General features: G+C 49.3%; 5 protein-coding genes across 5 annotated transcripts; 2 read left to right on the top strand and 3 right to left on the bottom strand.

Moving 5' to 3' along the window:
• Positions 1-198: 198 nt before the first annotated feature.
• DEU56DRAFT_721932 (fructose-1,6-bisphosphatase class 1/Sedoheputulose-1,7-bisphosphatase) lies at positions 199-1532 on the bottom strand (the record flags this gene model as incomplete). The annotated part of the gene is made up of 7 exons (XM_041347711.1): positions 199-333; positions 393-662; positions 723-822; positions 871-944; positions 995-1250; positions 1299-1427; positions 1480-1532. The coding sequence occupies 7 exons, from the start codon at positions 1530-1532 to the stop codon at positions 199-201; spliced, it is 1017 nt and encodes a 338-aa protein (XP_041215560.1).
• A 313-nt stretch (positions 1533-1845) lies between these two features.
• DEU56DRAFT_722952 (uncharacterized protein) lies at positions 1846-3909 on the bottom strand (the record flags this gene model as incomplete). The annotated part of the gene is made up of 3 exons (XM_041347752.1): positions 1846-2329; positions 2383-2624; positions 2680-3909. 3 exons carry the CDS (start codon positions 3907-3909, stop codon positions 1846-1848), a joined length of 1956 nt encoding a protein of 651 aa, XP_041215559.1.
• A 324-nt stretch (positions 3910-4233) lies between these two features.
• DEU56DRAFT_763111 (uncharacterized protein) lies at positions 4234-5602 on the top strand. Its single transcript, XM_041350779.1, has 4 exons — positions 4234-4377; positions 4448-4522; positions 4578-4603; positions 4667-5602. Exons 1-4 carry the CDS (start codon positions 4278-4280, stop codon positions 5339-5341), a joined length of 876 nt encoding a protein of 291 aa, XP_041215558.1. The 5' UTR covers positions 4234-4277; the 3' UTR covers positions 5342-5602.
• Positions 5603-7875: 2273 nt separating this feature from the next.
• On the top strand, positions 7876-9436 carry DEU56DRAFT_4686 (uncharacterized protein). The gene is made up of 4 exons (XM_041346377.1): positions 7876-8100; positions 8160-8554; positions 8606-8729; positions 8782-9436. The coding sequence occupies exons 1-4, from the start codon at positions 7972-7974 to the stop codon at positions 9070-9072; spliced, it is 939 nt and encodes a 312-aa protein (XP_041215557.1). The 5' UTR covers positions 7876-7971; the 3' UTR covers positions 9073-9436.
• A 987-nt stretch (positions 9437-10423) lies between these two features.
• On the bottom strand, positions 10424-12739 carry DEU56DRAFT_867199 (uncharacterized protein; the record flags this gene model as incomplete). Its single annotated transcript, XM_041355412.1, has 4 exons — positions 10424-10470; positions 11829-12111; positions 12163-12406; positions 12468-12739. The coding sequence occupies 4 exons, from the start codon at positions 12737-12739 to the stop codon at positions 10424-10426; spliced, it is 846 nt and encodes a 281-aa protein (XP_041215556.1).
• Between the last annotated feature and the right edge of the window lie 1045 nt (positions 12740-13784).

The following is a 13784-nucleotide window of genomic DNA, read 5'->3' as shown; positions in this document are numbered from 1 at the left end:
TGAGCACTATAAGCCAGCACTCCTTTTAAAGGGGCGGGCCGTGATCAGAAATCGGGTTTCCGAGGACATTTGATTTCTGAAAGATCAGCTCATGCTGTGGACACAAAAACCACGTAGTGATGAAGCAAGCTATACAATTCCATTGAATAATACATACTTCAATATAACAGTACATCACCGGTCGCTAAGCCCCATTGATCATGCATTCTCATAGAATTTCATAAGATCCTGCACATCATCCCGGCTCCCAAGGAACACAGAGCATCGCTCATGTATGTCCGTTGGAACAATATCAAGAATACGCTTAGTGCCCGTAGTTGCGACTCCACCGGCCTAGTGTGTCATGATAAGTAATGGAGTCATCCAGAGTTTTACCCCCCTAAAACACTTACCTGCTCGGTCAAAAAGGCCATAGGGAATGCCTCGTATAGTAACCGCAACTTCCCAGACTTGCTCTTCTTATCGTCAGGGTAGCCGAAGATCCCTCCATATAGCAATGTCCTATGCACATCCGCAACCATCGACCCGATGTACCGCGCAGAGTATGGAGAACCCGTCTTCGGGTACTTGATGGAGTTTAGGTAGTTGGTCACGGGAGGATGGAAATACATCGAGTTGCCTTCGTTGAAGGAGTAGATTTTGCCACGAGGAGGTATTTTTATCTGGGGAAAAGATTAGGAACATTATATTATGGGCGCGAGATAGGAGGTGATGTGTCGTACGTCAGGGTGGGTGAGGATGAATTCTCCTAGTGCGGCGTCCAGGGTGTAGCCGTTTACACCGGACCCCGTGGAGAGAACCAGGTTCGCGGAAGAACCATACCTAGGTGGATGTGAGTACGTTTGTAATGCAGTCATATGGACGACTCACATGGTGTATCCTGCAGCGACCATCTCATTCCCTGGTCTGAGCACATCCTCTATAGTCCCACTAGAGTCTGGTCTCTGCAAAAGCCGATGAGGCCAACAATAAGATCAATTCAAGAAAGACGCACCACAGCGTAAATACCAAAGATGGTACCGATGTTAACACCAGCATCGATGTTGCTACTACCATCAAGGGGGTCAAACACAACACAGTACTTTCCCTTGTTTCGGTCCTCAATGATGATAGCATTGTCAAGCTCTTCCGAGACCAAGACCGCGGTCTTTCCAGACGCCCGCAGGGCGTTAACCATGATGTCATTGGATAGAACATCGAGCTTTTTCTGCTCCTCGCCTTGGACGTTGGTCTCGCCAGCAAGGCCGACACTGATCATCATATCAGGGGTGTTCCAAATAAAAGCATGCGAGACGTACAGGTTGATGAGCCGGGCTTTCCGCACATTTGTAGCTATGAACTTGCTAGTCACTTGGATAGCGATGAGCAAGAGGGTGAGATCTCCCGTAGCGGCTGCTCCCAGTCGCAGCTGGTCGTGAAGCACATGTCTACGAGATGCGTCAATGGCGCGCTCTACCCGCGGAACATATCCGCGCTCACCTGCTCAAGGTGATCAGATCCGTGCTAGGGGGTTGTTCTGAGACTGATTCCATTGCAGTTCTGGGGAATGTTCTAAGGTGTTGTGAAGAGCGGGCAAGGAAACATGGAAATGTTTCACAATACTTAAGCGTTATATTTCCCCTTGTGTTGTGCGGATGGAAACGGGCTCCTCCAATAAGCGCTTTGATGATGGATCCGCTTCCCAGTGGACCTTGGTTATGATTCAGCAGATTGTTCTCACAGTACTCTCTGAGTCCGGTACGGCTCGGAAGACTCACTCCCCGAACGTGAATTCCCTGTGATCATACAGCAGATACGTAAAATGAGAATATCAATACATACACGAGCCGGCCGACAGGAGCTTGATCATCGTTTCCTCTTGATTCCTACTAGTGAAACCGGTTCCTTACCCTTGCGTGTCCGTAGTGGGATAGGAAAAGTGTCGCTGTCCTCATCGTTGTCTTCCACGCCTGCAATACCCTTCCCACCACTGTCACCATTACCACTGCCTCTGATTCCGCTCGTATTGGGCACTATGCTCTCAGGTCTCCCAATCTCATGCCCAGAGCACCATCCATCATCATCGTCAACACCCTCTTCTTCCTCCATCTCATCTTCGTCCTCGTCCAGCGCTCGCGAAGATGCCTGGGCAATTGCAGCGGCAATCTCCGCACTGATACTCGCAACTCTCGCTTCAAGTGGCTCACCCGGCACACTAGCCTCCAATGGCCTGATTGTAACGCCCCCAGTCTGAGAGAATAATGCGGAGATAGTTCGCACTGATTCTTCCAGCTCGAGATCCTCCGTTGTTTCAGAAACCTTTTGTTTTTTGGCTTTGAAATTGTATTTTCTGCATGATCCAATCAGTATCTGTGAATACAACCATTAAGCTTGGACACCCACATGTTGGGATCTGGTTCCCATGTTGGATCGTGAGTTCGCATATGCTGGGTGAGCGTCGTGCGACGTGTAAACGTTTTCTCGCACTCTGGATCTTCACACTTGTAGGGTCGTTTTCCTGTGTGCGTTCGCCGGTGCCGTGCGAGACTACTCGAGTCTCCAAAGGTCTTTCCACACCCCGGGTATTCGCAAGAATGCGGTTTCTCGCCTGTGTGCACCCGTTGATGAACGTGTAATGCAGATCGCTAGGTGTCCAAAAAGTTGTAAGATACTGCGTGTAATCTGATAAATAATACAAACCTGAATGAACGTCTTTCCACATCCGCCATGGTTACAGACAAACGGCCGTTCGCCGGTGTGGATCCGCATGTGTCTCGCGAGATCGCTCCTCCGAGTGAATGTTTTGCGACACAGCGGCTCTTCACACGAGTGTATGTGTACTGTCTTCTCCTTTTCACCATTTTGTTCTTTATCTTTATCTTTGTCTTTATCCTTCCCCTTCTTTGACTTCTTGCTTTCGGGAGACTTCTTTGGCGCTGTTGATGTAGAGGCAATTGGTTGTGGCGTGGGGCGTGATGGACTGGGTAGGGGCTGGCTAGAACGCACGGGTGATTGGGCAGGGGTGGTGCGGGAACGAGATATGGGCGAAGTACTTTCGGTCGATGGTGCCTGAAGATGTCCGTGAGTCGGGTCTGTTTCTGTTTCTGTATCAAAGTGTGTCGAGAGATGATTCAATATGTCGCTGATGTCATTGAACTCCCCAGGAACGCCTTCGTGGGCGTCTGATCCGTCCGTCCGAGGTTTGTGTTGTGGTGAACATCCAGCGTCACTCCCGTTTCGGTCGTCATCATGTACGTCACCCCTTATATCCTCTGTGGGGTAAAGGAGGTCCAAGTCCCGAGGACCACGTTCTCGAGCGCCATCCACAATATAGTCATCATCATCGCCAGCCGTTAGAGAATGAAAGGCAGGGGCAGTGCGCGTCGTACGCAGACTATGCTCAAGCTCCGCGTCGTGGCTTTTCAAAGATTCAGCATGGCGCCCATTTGAAGAAGCCTGTGCGTGAGCTGCTTGCAACATGGCAGTGATACTACGAAGATTAAGACCAAGACCAGAGATAGCGTCACCCGCAATTGCAATATCGCTGACTTTCTGTGTGCCATCTGGAGCGGAGTCCGGAATGGAGGGATCGTGGTCTTGCTCATTTTGCGCTTGGCGCTGTTGGGCGGCAGCACTCAGGAGTGCAGCCGATGCGGCTGTCGCATTCTGGTGGAGAAGACTGGCGATTTCGCGCTCGAGCATTTCCACTGAGAAGTGCTCCGGAGGTGCTGACGGGTCAAGGGAAAGGGGCACGCCGTCGTGTGGCGAATGGGCAAGGTGTGATGAATCAGAGAATGCGGAAGAGGCGTGTTGGGGGCCGGTCACGTCGACCTCATCTCCACTATGGATCTGTTCCTCGTCTGAGCCCAAAGGTTCATCATGTACGACATCTGAGAGGTCGAGCACCGGTTCGTTTTCATCATGGTCCATGATAGAAGTTGTGAAGTGCCTCCGGCTTGGGAGTGCGGACCTGATGCGAAACAAGTCGAAATGTGATTCCTGTCGAGAACATTGAAACTAGACATATAGATCTGACAATTCCATTACTCACTGAAGACTGTACACGTCGCGCTAGCCGATGAGTACAGTATGGATGGTCGAGGTTAACGTTGAAGCTTTGAAGTCCAATAACGGACGGTGCTTGAACACGATGTTACGACGCTTGTTTAGGTAACGGCATCATTCACGTGTCGTTTCCTCTTTTGGGGGTTCACTTTGGGAGGCCGCCAGCAACACCAAGCGCCAAGCCTGTGTCCCACTCTTCTTCCCTTTCATGAACGTCGGTCACGGCAAGCATCATGCCTGCAAAGACTAATAAACCGGCGAGACCAAAGGTCAAGCGCTACCATGTGTACGCTGTCATACTCTTTATTATGGGGACGCTCTTCCCCCCACTGGGTATGTATGTTTGTAATCTCGTCGTGAGGAATGCCATTGTAGAGTTGAGTGCTGACCTATTTGAATTCAGCTGTAGCATCAAGGTTCGGTATTGGGAAAGACTTCTGGCTGAATCTTTTACTCACGATCTGCGGATACATTCCAGGTATGCGCCGTGATTGTGATAGTCCGATGACATTTAAGTAACCTCCTTGTCCTAGGACACGCGCACAACTTTTACATACAGGTAATAGGATTGCTAGCCGCATGGTCTTGCGGATTAAAGTGCTGACGTGTTCTGAATCCGCAGAATATTAGGAATAACAAGAATCACCGTCGTACACCCAAATGGGTCCAACGCTATGGCCTTGTCGACACTTCAACCATCAAGCGTCATGAACAGCGTTCCCAGTGGGCAGGGAGATACAACGACCGCAGTGCACACTCTGCCCTTGATGATCAGCAACTGGAGGAAGGCCAAGTAGCGCCGAGCCGCTCAACAACACAGGATCCCTCCATCAAGCCCAACAATGGCAGTGCTCTCTGGAAGCCTGACGACGAATCATTCTACAACCCTGAACGAGAAGGTAGCCTGCGTTCAGCCGAATCAGGCAGTTCTCGCTGGCATTACCCTGCCAACTTCAATGACACAGTTCCTGATGCGCCAGGTGCAGGAGATGCTACAGGGCGGAAGAAGAAGAAGAAGAAGAAAGATAGGTGGGCGAGAACGGAGGATGCATATACTGCGCCCGAGAATAAAAAACGAAAGAAGAAGTCGAAGAATCGCTCTACAGCTGGCGATGGTGGCGATCTAGAGTCAACCTACTCGCACAGAGCAGAATCAAGTGTTGATTTGGAGGCGCCAGAAGATGCAGCCGGTGGAACATACGGGTCTGGGAGACAAGGCAACGGACAGGCGGCGGTGGAGAATGACCATGCTGCCGCACCGCAGGGCGAGAGCGATGTGTTCAACCACGAGTTCTGACACACATCCTCTGTATATCCTAACTCAATTCTTCATGTTAGCTTCTATCTATCTATCGCATGCAGCGTCTTTTAAATATCGATACACTTCCGAAGTAGAGTCACGCAGACCTGTATTTTTCCCTCATATTTTATACGTACAAATCCCCATGCAAGTGCTTCCCTTTGTAGATATCTCAATGCCTGTACATCAAATAGTCAAAGATACGGTTAGGCAGTAGCCAGGGAACGAATATTAATATTAATCTAATACTAAGACCAGCGCGCGCTCGGTTGGGACCCATCGATGTACCTGCAATGGGTCGAATTTCGGCCTGGGTCAAGTATTGTTCATTCGGTGGCAAGAGGGGGAAAGAAGGGATGGCTATAAGGGCTATAGAACTCTAACTACTACAGTAGACTAACCTAAGACTAGTAGAGGCTACGTAGGGCTACGTACCCCTTCTAGAATCTATATATACTGCGGTCCACCTAATAATAGATGTACAGTTCGCCCTAAATTTAGATGAATAGAGGAAAGAGGAATCACACAGAGAACAGCAAAAACAGCTGATTGATAGTAGCTACAGCTTGAAAACATGTGTCTAAAACTACAATGAATCTACGAAGAAAACTTGTTGAGTCGTGGTATCACAATGCCATGATCTGATCGAAGGATGTCGAAAGCTGTCGGCGACAGGCTGCCTCGCGGTGTTTGGTGCTAGAATCGGCGACGGTAACAGCATGGGGTATTCGGGTTTGATAAGGTGACTCAAGAGGGATATTTGTAGGTGGGAGTGGCGCGTGCATCGCATGTCTTGAGTATATCTAAATAATGTCAGATATACACGGTGATTGTGCGGGAAGAGAGCCGTGGAGCTCAGGCTTGTAGTAGAGGCCGCCGCATCGCAAGGTATCAATATACGAAAGAAACGGGGAATGATAACTTACGCCGGTAAGCACCGTGTGTTAAACAAGGGTCTATCCCAACCACAGTAAAACCTGCTTGCCCTGTAGGCTAGGGAGATTTAGCCAAGCCCGCCGAAAGATAAGGTCATTGGCAAGATGGGTAATGTTCTTGATGTGAATGTGCGAGCTTGGGCACACTGGGATGGGTGTGATTTATCACGGACCAAATAGTATTGCAAGGCAAGGCCAGAAAGGTGATTGCCACACACTTGATACGTTAATTGACTCTTGCTCACCGAGGAGTTTCGGGAGCGCTGATGCGCGCCATGCCGTCATTGAACTTTAGAAGGGGTATGGGAGGTTGTAGGCTAAAAGCAGATGCGGCGATGGACATTCAAACCGTTCACGGGGACAAGTTGCATTTGGGGAGTGGTATAGAAAGGTTAATGAATACAAGCATACACGACGTTTGGAAGGGAGTTTGCCAGCTCGGGCCAGCGGGAAAGGCTGCAGTTAGCTAGAGGGCCATGAGCAGTGAGTACCGAGGGCCCGAAGAGACGAGGGAGGCTTCGCTCCGGCTTTTCGCAGCCTATACGTAGTGGACCGGCCGTCGCACCATCGATTAGAGAAACGAGACTCAGATCACACTCGCCGCCATCGGCGTTGCCAATTCCAAGGATCGAGATTGGCAGTCTGATGTGGCAGTTCGTGGCCAATCTGGTGGATGAACCGAGACGGGGGTCGGTTATTATACCGAGGAAAAAAATAGCGCTGAAGATATCATGTCGTCGGTTGCTGCCAACGTTGAGCGGGTTCACTAGCAGGAGGCAGTACGTTCTGTGTTTATGAACTCCGTGATTACGTGATGTTGACCACTTTTTTTAAGCCTCATCTATCTGTTCGAGCAGCCTTCGACTCTCTCTCTTATTTAAACTTCCAGTATTTGTCCTCCGAGCATGGAGCTTTGGGACCCCGTGTGCTCTCAACTTTGAGAAACCGGGTCAATTAGCATAGATTGGTGCAGACAAGCAAAACATCCCACGGATATAATAAAGTCGGTAACGCCGATCCCTGCTATATATATAGACTATTTGATGTGCTGTTAGGCAACTTGCGCATCACAATAATACGGGCACGTTGGACCCTTGCGGACTTTGAGGGGACATCAACTTTCAGCCAGTGCACGGCCCCAACTCGGAGCGCTATAATAATGTCCGGAACCGACTAGCCATGACCGTCTGACATATGCTAGACCCATTTCGTACGAAGAAGAGTTTCGCCGCGATCAGGAAACTCACTATCAGTTTCCGAGGTCCTTTCATTTAACATCAGGCCTCATGCATCATGGCCCGAGGCTGCGCGAGGTGGAGGTTGGGTGCGGTAGGCGTCGTTGGGAAACTGCAGGAGGCTGCGATATGGTGTAGTCGCCAGACAGGTCCCATGCTTGGACGAGGTTGGGCAGGGGTCAGCCTATCGGAGATATGTGAGACAGAAAGGTTGCTTTCCGCAACCGTCCTGGTCGGGCATGGTGCCTGCCCGCCGGTAGGGTAACGTGCTCAGGCTTTACCATTGCCGAAGCGGTGCAGGAGGTCTTGACCTCTGCTGTAAGGCAGTGTGGTAAGGAGTTTTTAGATCTGGGAGCCGAAGTTCTTCGGAAAGATAAAAGGTCATCCACAAGGGTATGACTCCATTGTACGCCCACTTGTCGGGCCTGTGGACTCGGATAACCCATCTTCAACAAACATGGCCATACCTACAACTTCAACCTTCCTTAGCGCTGTGATCCTGCAGCCTATCATCGTGGCGGTGACCAGTCTTTTGCTGTCATCCCTCATGTCCTACGAGATCGCAGAACAGCTGGACTGGAGGCCGGTAAGCCCTTTGTTTGTGGATTTCAGGCTTTACAGTCTTCTAATTACATGGTTTAAAAGATCACCGTATGCGTGACATGCGACATTCTTGCAGTCGGTGTTGACCACCTGAAAGATCAAGAAATTGTAATCGGTGCTTGGGGTGCGGCTGTCACAAAGCGCTTTGCCCCTCTGTTCCACCTTGCCCGTGCCTTTCTGGCATTGAATGCGTCACTACTCGTGATCGCTTTATGTCGATGTCCACCAAAAATGACGCTCGTCACTGCAGTTTTTACTGTCCCTGCTTTTCTATGGGCAACGCCGCTTGATTTTTGGCGGATTGGCGCAGCACTCAAGGGGATATTACGTACGAATCATGATGAAGAATTGGAATATGATCCACCGAAATCTAGCGAACCATTCATCATCAAACGAGTTCCTGGGATGAAGGCCATATTCGACGGCATCATCAGGGGGTATGTGCTCTGTCGCATCTTCGCCGTTTGTCATTTTTGACTTCAAAATAGTTGTGGGACAGCCTTCGTCGTCCACTCAGCACTGCAGTCGTCGTGGAAGTCGGATCAGATCGCGCCTCCATGGACGGTCATTGAGACTATCGTTTGGTCGACGGTCAATCGTACTTGTCATTGTGTAAGGCAACTTTCTTCCTGTGATTGAACTCCCAACTCAAGGTACTCCAAAGATTATGACAGATGTGCGTGACTATGACGAGGACGAGAAGGCTGGAGTCCCGACCATACCCGTCCTTCTAGAGTCTCCCCTTAAGACTCGGATAGTCTTGACTGTCGTTCAAGCATCCGTTATGATGGCCTTCCTCCATAATCCATTTATTGTAGGGAGTTCCTGCTTTGCCATAGCTCTCGTTTGGATACTAGGGAAAGATTCGCCGAAGGCGTATTTCCGTCTCAGCCTTCATTCACAGTCGATGTTCATTGCTCTGTATGCTGTTATGTTCTACTTAGAATTGCTTTAGATCATTATTGTACTACATTTTAGGGTTAAAAGATTCTTTAGAAAGTGTAGCCTTTCACTCACGTTCATTGGGCGCTGTCATGTATTCTCTAGACCACTGCAATGTTGTAATCTCAGAGTCCGAAAGCGTATTTTCGCCTCAGCCTCGACTTAGATCCATTGTTATGTACGCTATATGTCACCCACCGTACGTTAGTGACGACATGTAGTATGATATAAGTGTGATACTTACTTAGAAGGATCCCGATAGCTCCTAATCCTCCAGAGCTTGGATGCAGTTACTGCAATGACCTATAAAAAATACGCTCAGTATGTTGTGCACACCAGGTGAAGGCTGCTTTTAAGTCTTGCAAGGTGGTTCAAACTGGAGTCGGGGACTGGCACGGCCGAGCGCCGTTACGATCATTGTTATGTACGATTTTACAATGGCTGTTCTCTCTAGACCACTCGTGTTGTTGTGCTCATTGTTTCATCCCTTCAACACGTAATAGGGGATTTTCGACCTAACCCCGGACTGCCGTTTTTATCTCCAGTTATCTCCGCACGTCGCCGAGCGGATTACCGAACACACGTTAACCCTACGTTAACCTAGTTGCCTTCCAGTCTGTAATCCGATTCCAGGTATCCTTTTGTCTCTCCGCTTCTCTTCTTTCCCTTTCATGATGTGCGAATTTATGTGCGGCCCACGACCAGGGTCCTTATTATTGGCGCTAAACCAGCGTGATTGGCTTGCGTGTCAGGCCACGGTCGGCTTCGCTGAACACACTGCTCAGCAAGGCTGACCGTGGCTCAACACGACGTTGTTCAGGAAGTCAATATTGATGTTTAGGATGTGAAAAGAAGAAATGAACATTTGTGATACTACTGGTGTTTTCTTTCTTCTCTTTTCCTCTCCCAGTGTACACTTTTATTGTTTTTATGTTTTCGTCATCTTGCCAACGTGTTTTCAACTTCACGATATGGCACTCAAGCTGATCGTAACGAACACCGACAACCCCTGGTCCAGTGTAAGCCCGGAGACCACTTACACACACTTTCCTCTGTGTTCGGAGTGCACTTGCGTCAGTCCTGTCTTTGACGGCCGTAGCAAACTTCTGCGAGACATGACAGCTGGGTATTTTTCTAGCCACGTCCCTTGTTTATCAGGCTCCAACATACCACTGATGATATATTGATAGTTAAATCGCAGGGATTGAATATTGAATATTGACCCACTTGACATATTATCCTTTCTTGCAGTTTGTTTCGTACAGAACTTCGTCGTGCGCTGTGAGCAAAATTATTTTGACCGCTGGCCGAGTCTATCACAGGCCAGGATAACGCTCGATAACTCGCATTTTTGCCAGCTCGTGCTACCAGATCCGCGATCTGCCATTTGCATGATTCATTATGGACCCCCCTCTCGTTGGCATTGTAGCTTGAAACGATGACGCCGAGGCAAGTACCTCATCTCGTGCATCGCGGACATCACGCTCACGACAGTTCAGATTTCCTCAACAAGCTTAGTGCGCTTGATTGGTGCTACGTTTAGGGTTGATTTAATCGTCAATCATACTTCATTCCAGTCTGAATATATGGGGTATGACAGTTATTATGCGACGGCAAGTGTTGAGGCTAAATCTTGAAACTCAATCTGCTTCCGACGACTCACTTCAGGGCGCCAGCCCCTGAACTTTCCACTTGACTGGCGGAACGTGTCCCGAACAACGCTGTAATACTGATTCGGAGTTCAATGGCTCGGGTCAGCTTGCGGATCTGGATGCATCACGAATGAGATCTTGCCCAGGGATATCGCTAGAAGACATGATCTTGATCAGTGGAGTCCGGGTTTTCTGGATCACGGTAGATCTGCGCCCAGACTCCTCGGAAACCACAATTTCATTTCGCTGGTGCAGAATCTCCGAATGCAGACTCGACTCGCCTGCCAAATTTAAAGCAATCAGTTAGTATTAATAGCATTGTCTTATGGTTCAAGATTGCGCTTAAACAGACTTATCTCAGTAGGAAAAGGTTTTACGTTTTGCCTTTTGACAACCGGACGGAACGAGACGCTTACGCTGTTTCCAAAATAATAATCCCAGTCTATCATGAAGCACAGCAACTAACACAGCAACTAACACTCATCAAATTTACATCCATCACATAGGCTTCCCTCAACAACTATACAGGAACCTCCAGCACCTATGACATTGTTAACAAGGCTTTGACCTGCAACAGCCAACTGCTTTTTCTCGCTTTCAACGGCGGAGACAAACCGGAAACCGCGATCGAGTGCACGACCATTATACCTATCCCCTTGAGCATATGTGCTCTAATAGTGCATTTTGTTGGAAGTGCATCATGGCCGACACCCATAACTGGAAGACCCAGAACACTGGCGACACTAGCGCCACTACCTTCAACTGGCTCGGTGTTCGGGTCACTTGACTTCAGAGAGAAATGTGTGGATGAGTAATACATTTCAGCCCTCTTAAGTGGCCTTGCGCCCTTTGAAAGTTATGTCAGGACCACCCAACTTAAAATTCAATAGACACGCGAGTTACGGTTATTATTTCTTTCCGTGAACAAGATGCTAACCAATTCGTATTGTATCCAAGATAATGGAGGCTGGCATCTCCGTTACCGTGACAAGCTTTGGGGGAATACATGTTCGTCTTCTACGTTCAAAATAAATCGATCGTCCGAGGTATCAACTGGAAGCCAGTTATGACTGTAGTAGAAATCCGCCGTCTCGGAGGTTGGTTTCAGCCTCTCCACTCTCCTTGTCCTTCCCCTTGTCCTTCTCCGGGCCCGACCCGTCGTCTAGGTATAGATAATTCTGCTTTATATAATCAATAACAGCAGCTGGGATGAGGTACCGAACTGAGAGACCCCGACGAAAGAACAACCGAACTTTCGTTGAGGAAACATCGTTCTGGACCAGCTGGGGGATTGGATAGATGTTGTTTCGCCAGCGTGCCAAGCTGTCCGTCGCTTGGTCCATACTGGACCCTGTGCGCTCAATAACAAACGTGCCATAGCGCCCAAGTATACGTTCGAGCTAAGAATGGACTCATTAGCTCGGAGGACATGCGCAACGCAAATGACTGACATCATGATGGGACCAGACACCTGGTTCAGACATGGTGCAGATCAGGTCCGAGCCGGCAAGAAGCATGATCCGAACATCACGATGTTCACCATCTCGGGTAGATACCCCGCCGAGAACCGTGTTGATCTCGTAATCAAAGTGGTCGAGGACGACAGCCGTGCGTTGATAATTCTGGAATGCCTCCCACGAGTCTACCATTAACCCAGAAGACTCCTGCTCTGTAGCGAGCGTGCACGTATTAACCCTATTTCACGTATCAATATGCATTCGAAGATAAGATTGGGCAGCGCAAAGGCCGCACTTACCGGTGATGGGCGCGAGCCAGTCCTGGCTTCTTGTACTCCTCACTAACCGGACTGAGATATCCACCAACGATCTCAAAATTTGTGTTCTGCCGAACGAAGTCATTTGCCATCTCGAACATGCGGAGATGGTGATATGTGATGGGGTTGAAGGAGCCACATGCTACAAGGACGATCGGTTGCTTGTCGGAGGCATGGAGAACTCGATTGAGACGATGAGAGGTAAAAGTATAGTTTGGAGGATTTACGAAGGTGGAGCTGCTTTGGGCGGCCATAGTGGTTGTGAAATGAGGAGGTTTGGGCTTGGTTTAGGCCGCCATTTAAATCAATACATTCGCTCAGTCACCGAAATAACTTTGCTGCGTAGCAAAAGACACTATGGATTGCCCTTTCTGGAAGTCACTACTCACGCGTAACCTAGTCATCCCGTCATGCTGTTCCGTCCCGAGTACTCAGTGCGCGTGCATCGCAAACTAGCGCGACTCTAACGCGACTATGTTAATCGGTAGGTAAATTAATCGGTTACGCCGCCTCCCGCCCAACCCTTATTTAGTATACAGCTTGGAACCCTACTCGGTAAGTAATCGGGTCGGTGCCATCATAGGTCTGAACTTCCGCACACAATCCGTCTTGAATGGTGCAATATTTATCGCTGCTTGCGCGTCAATACGTCATTCACCACCACCTTGCTGCAAGCCTAAGAAGGCTTGCGCCGCCCGCATGCGACAAGCCTAGGCTCGAAGTTGGTACTATATTCACAGATGGTCATTGGCCTACTACTGCAACTCGGAAGGATCCACGATCATCACAAGCCGCGACGAAAGATAGGACATCGCCCATGTCCTGCTTGTACGTCGATCACCGGTAGAAGGTCTCGCGGTGCTGAGCCGAGACGGAAGGAATGACTCGGGTGAGGTGACGGCGCGGCCCAGCAGTGCACACTGGAATCCAGTAATCTGATGTGCGCAGAGTCATCGAACTTCCGTGACGCCCCGTATATATCCACCGCAGGGTTTTATGCGACAATGTTCTCCCACGTATAGGTGAGAGTGATGGGTAGTGTTTCAGAGCGGAACAGTCATCTAGAAGCCTCTGATATGTATGTTGCATGCCCAGAATATATGACACAAGTCGTTGTTCTGTCGAAAGAAGTCATTCGCTATCTTGAGCATTCCGTATGTGATAGGGTTGGAGGAGCCACATGATACAAGGACGATCAGATGTTTGGGAGGCATGGAGAGTTCATAGATATATATATGGAGACAATGGGATCACGGTGGAGGGATCTACAAGTGTAAATCTGGGAGACGCACCCCGCGA

The sequence above is a fragment of the Suillus clintonianus genome, assembly GCF_016758775.1.
Source record: "Suillus clintonianus strain FC179 chromosome Unknown DEU56scaffold_1, whole genome shotgun sequence".
Taxonomy (NCBI): Eukaryota; Fungi; Basidiomycota; class Agaricomycetes; order Boletales; family Suillaceae; genus Suillus; species Suillus clintonianus.
Note: the sequence above shows the minus strand (reverse complement) of the source record. Positions and strands in the feature narration are given on the sequence as shown.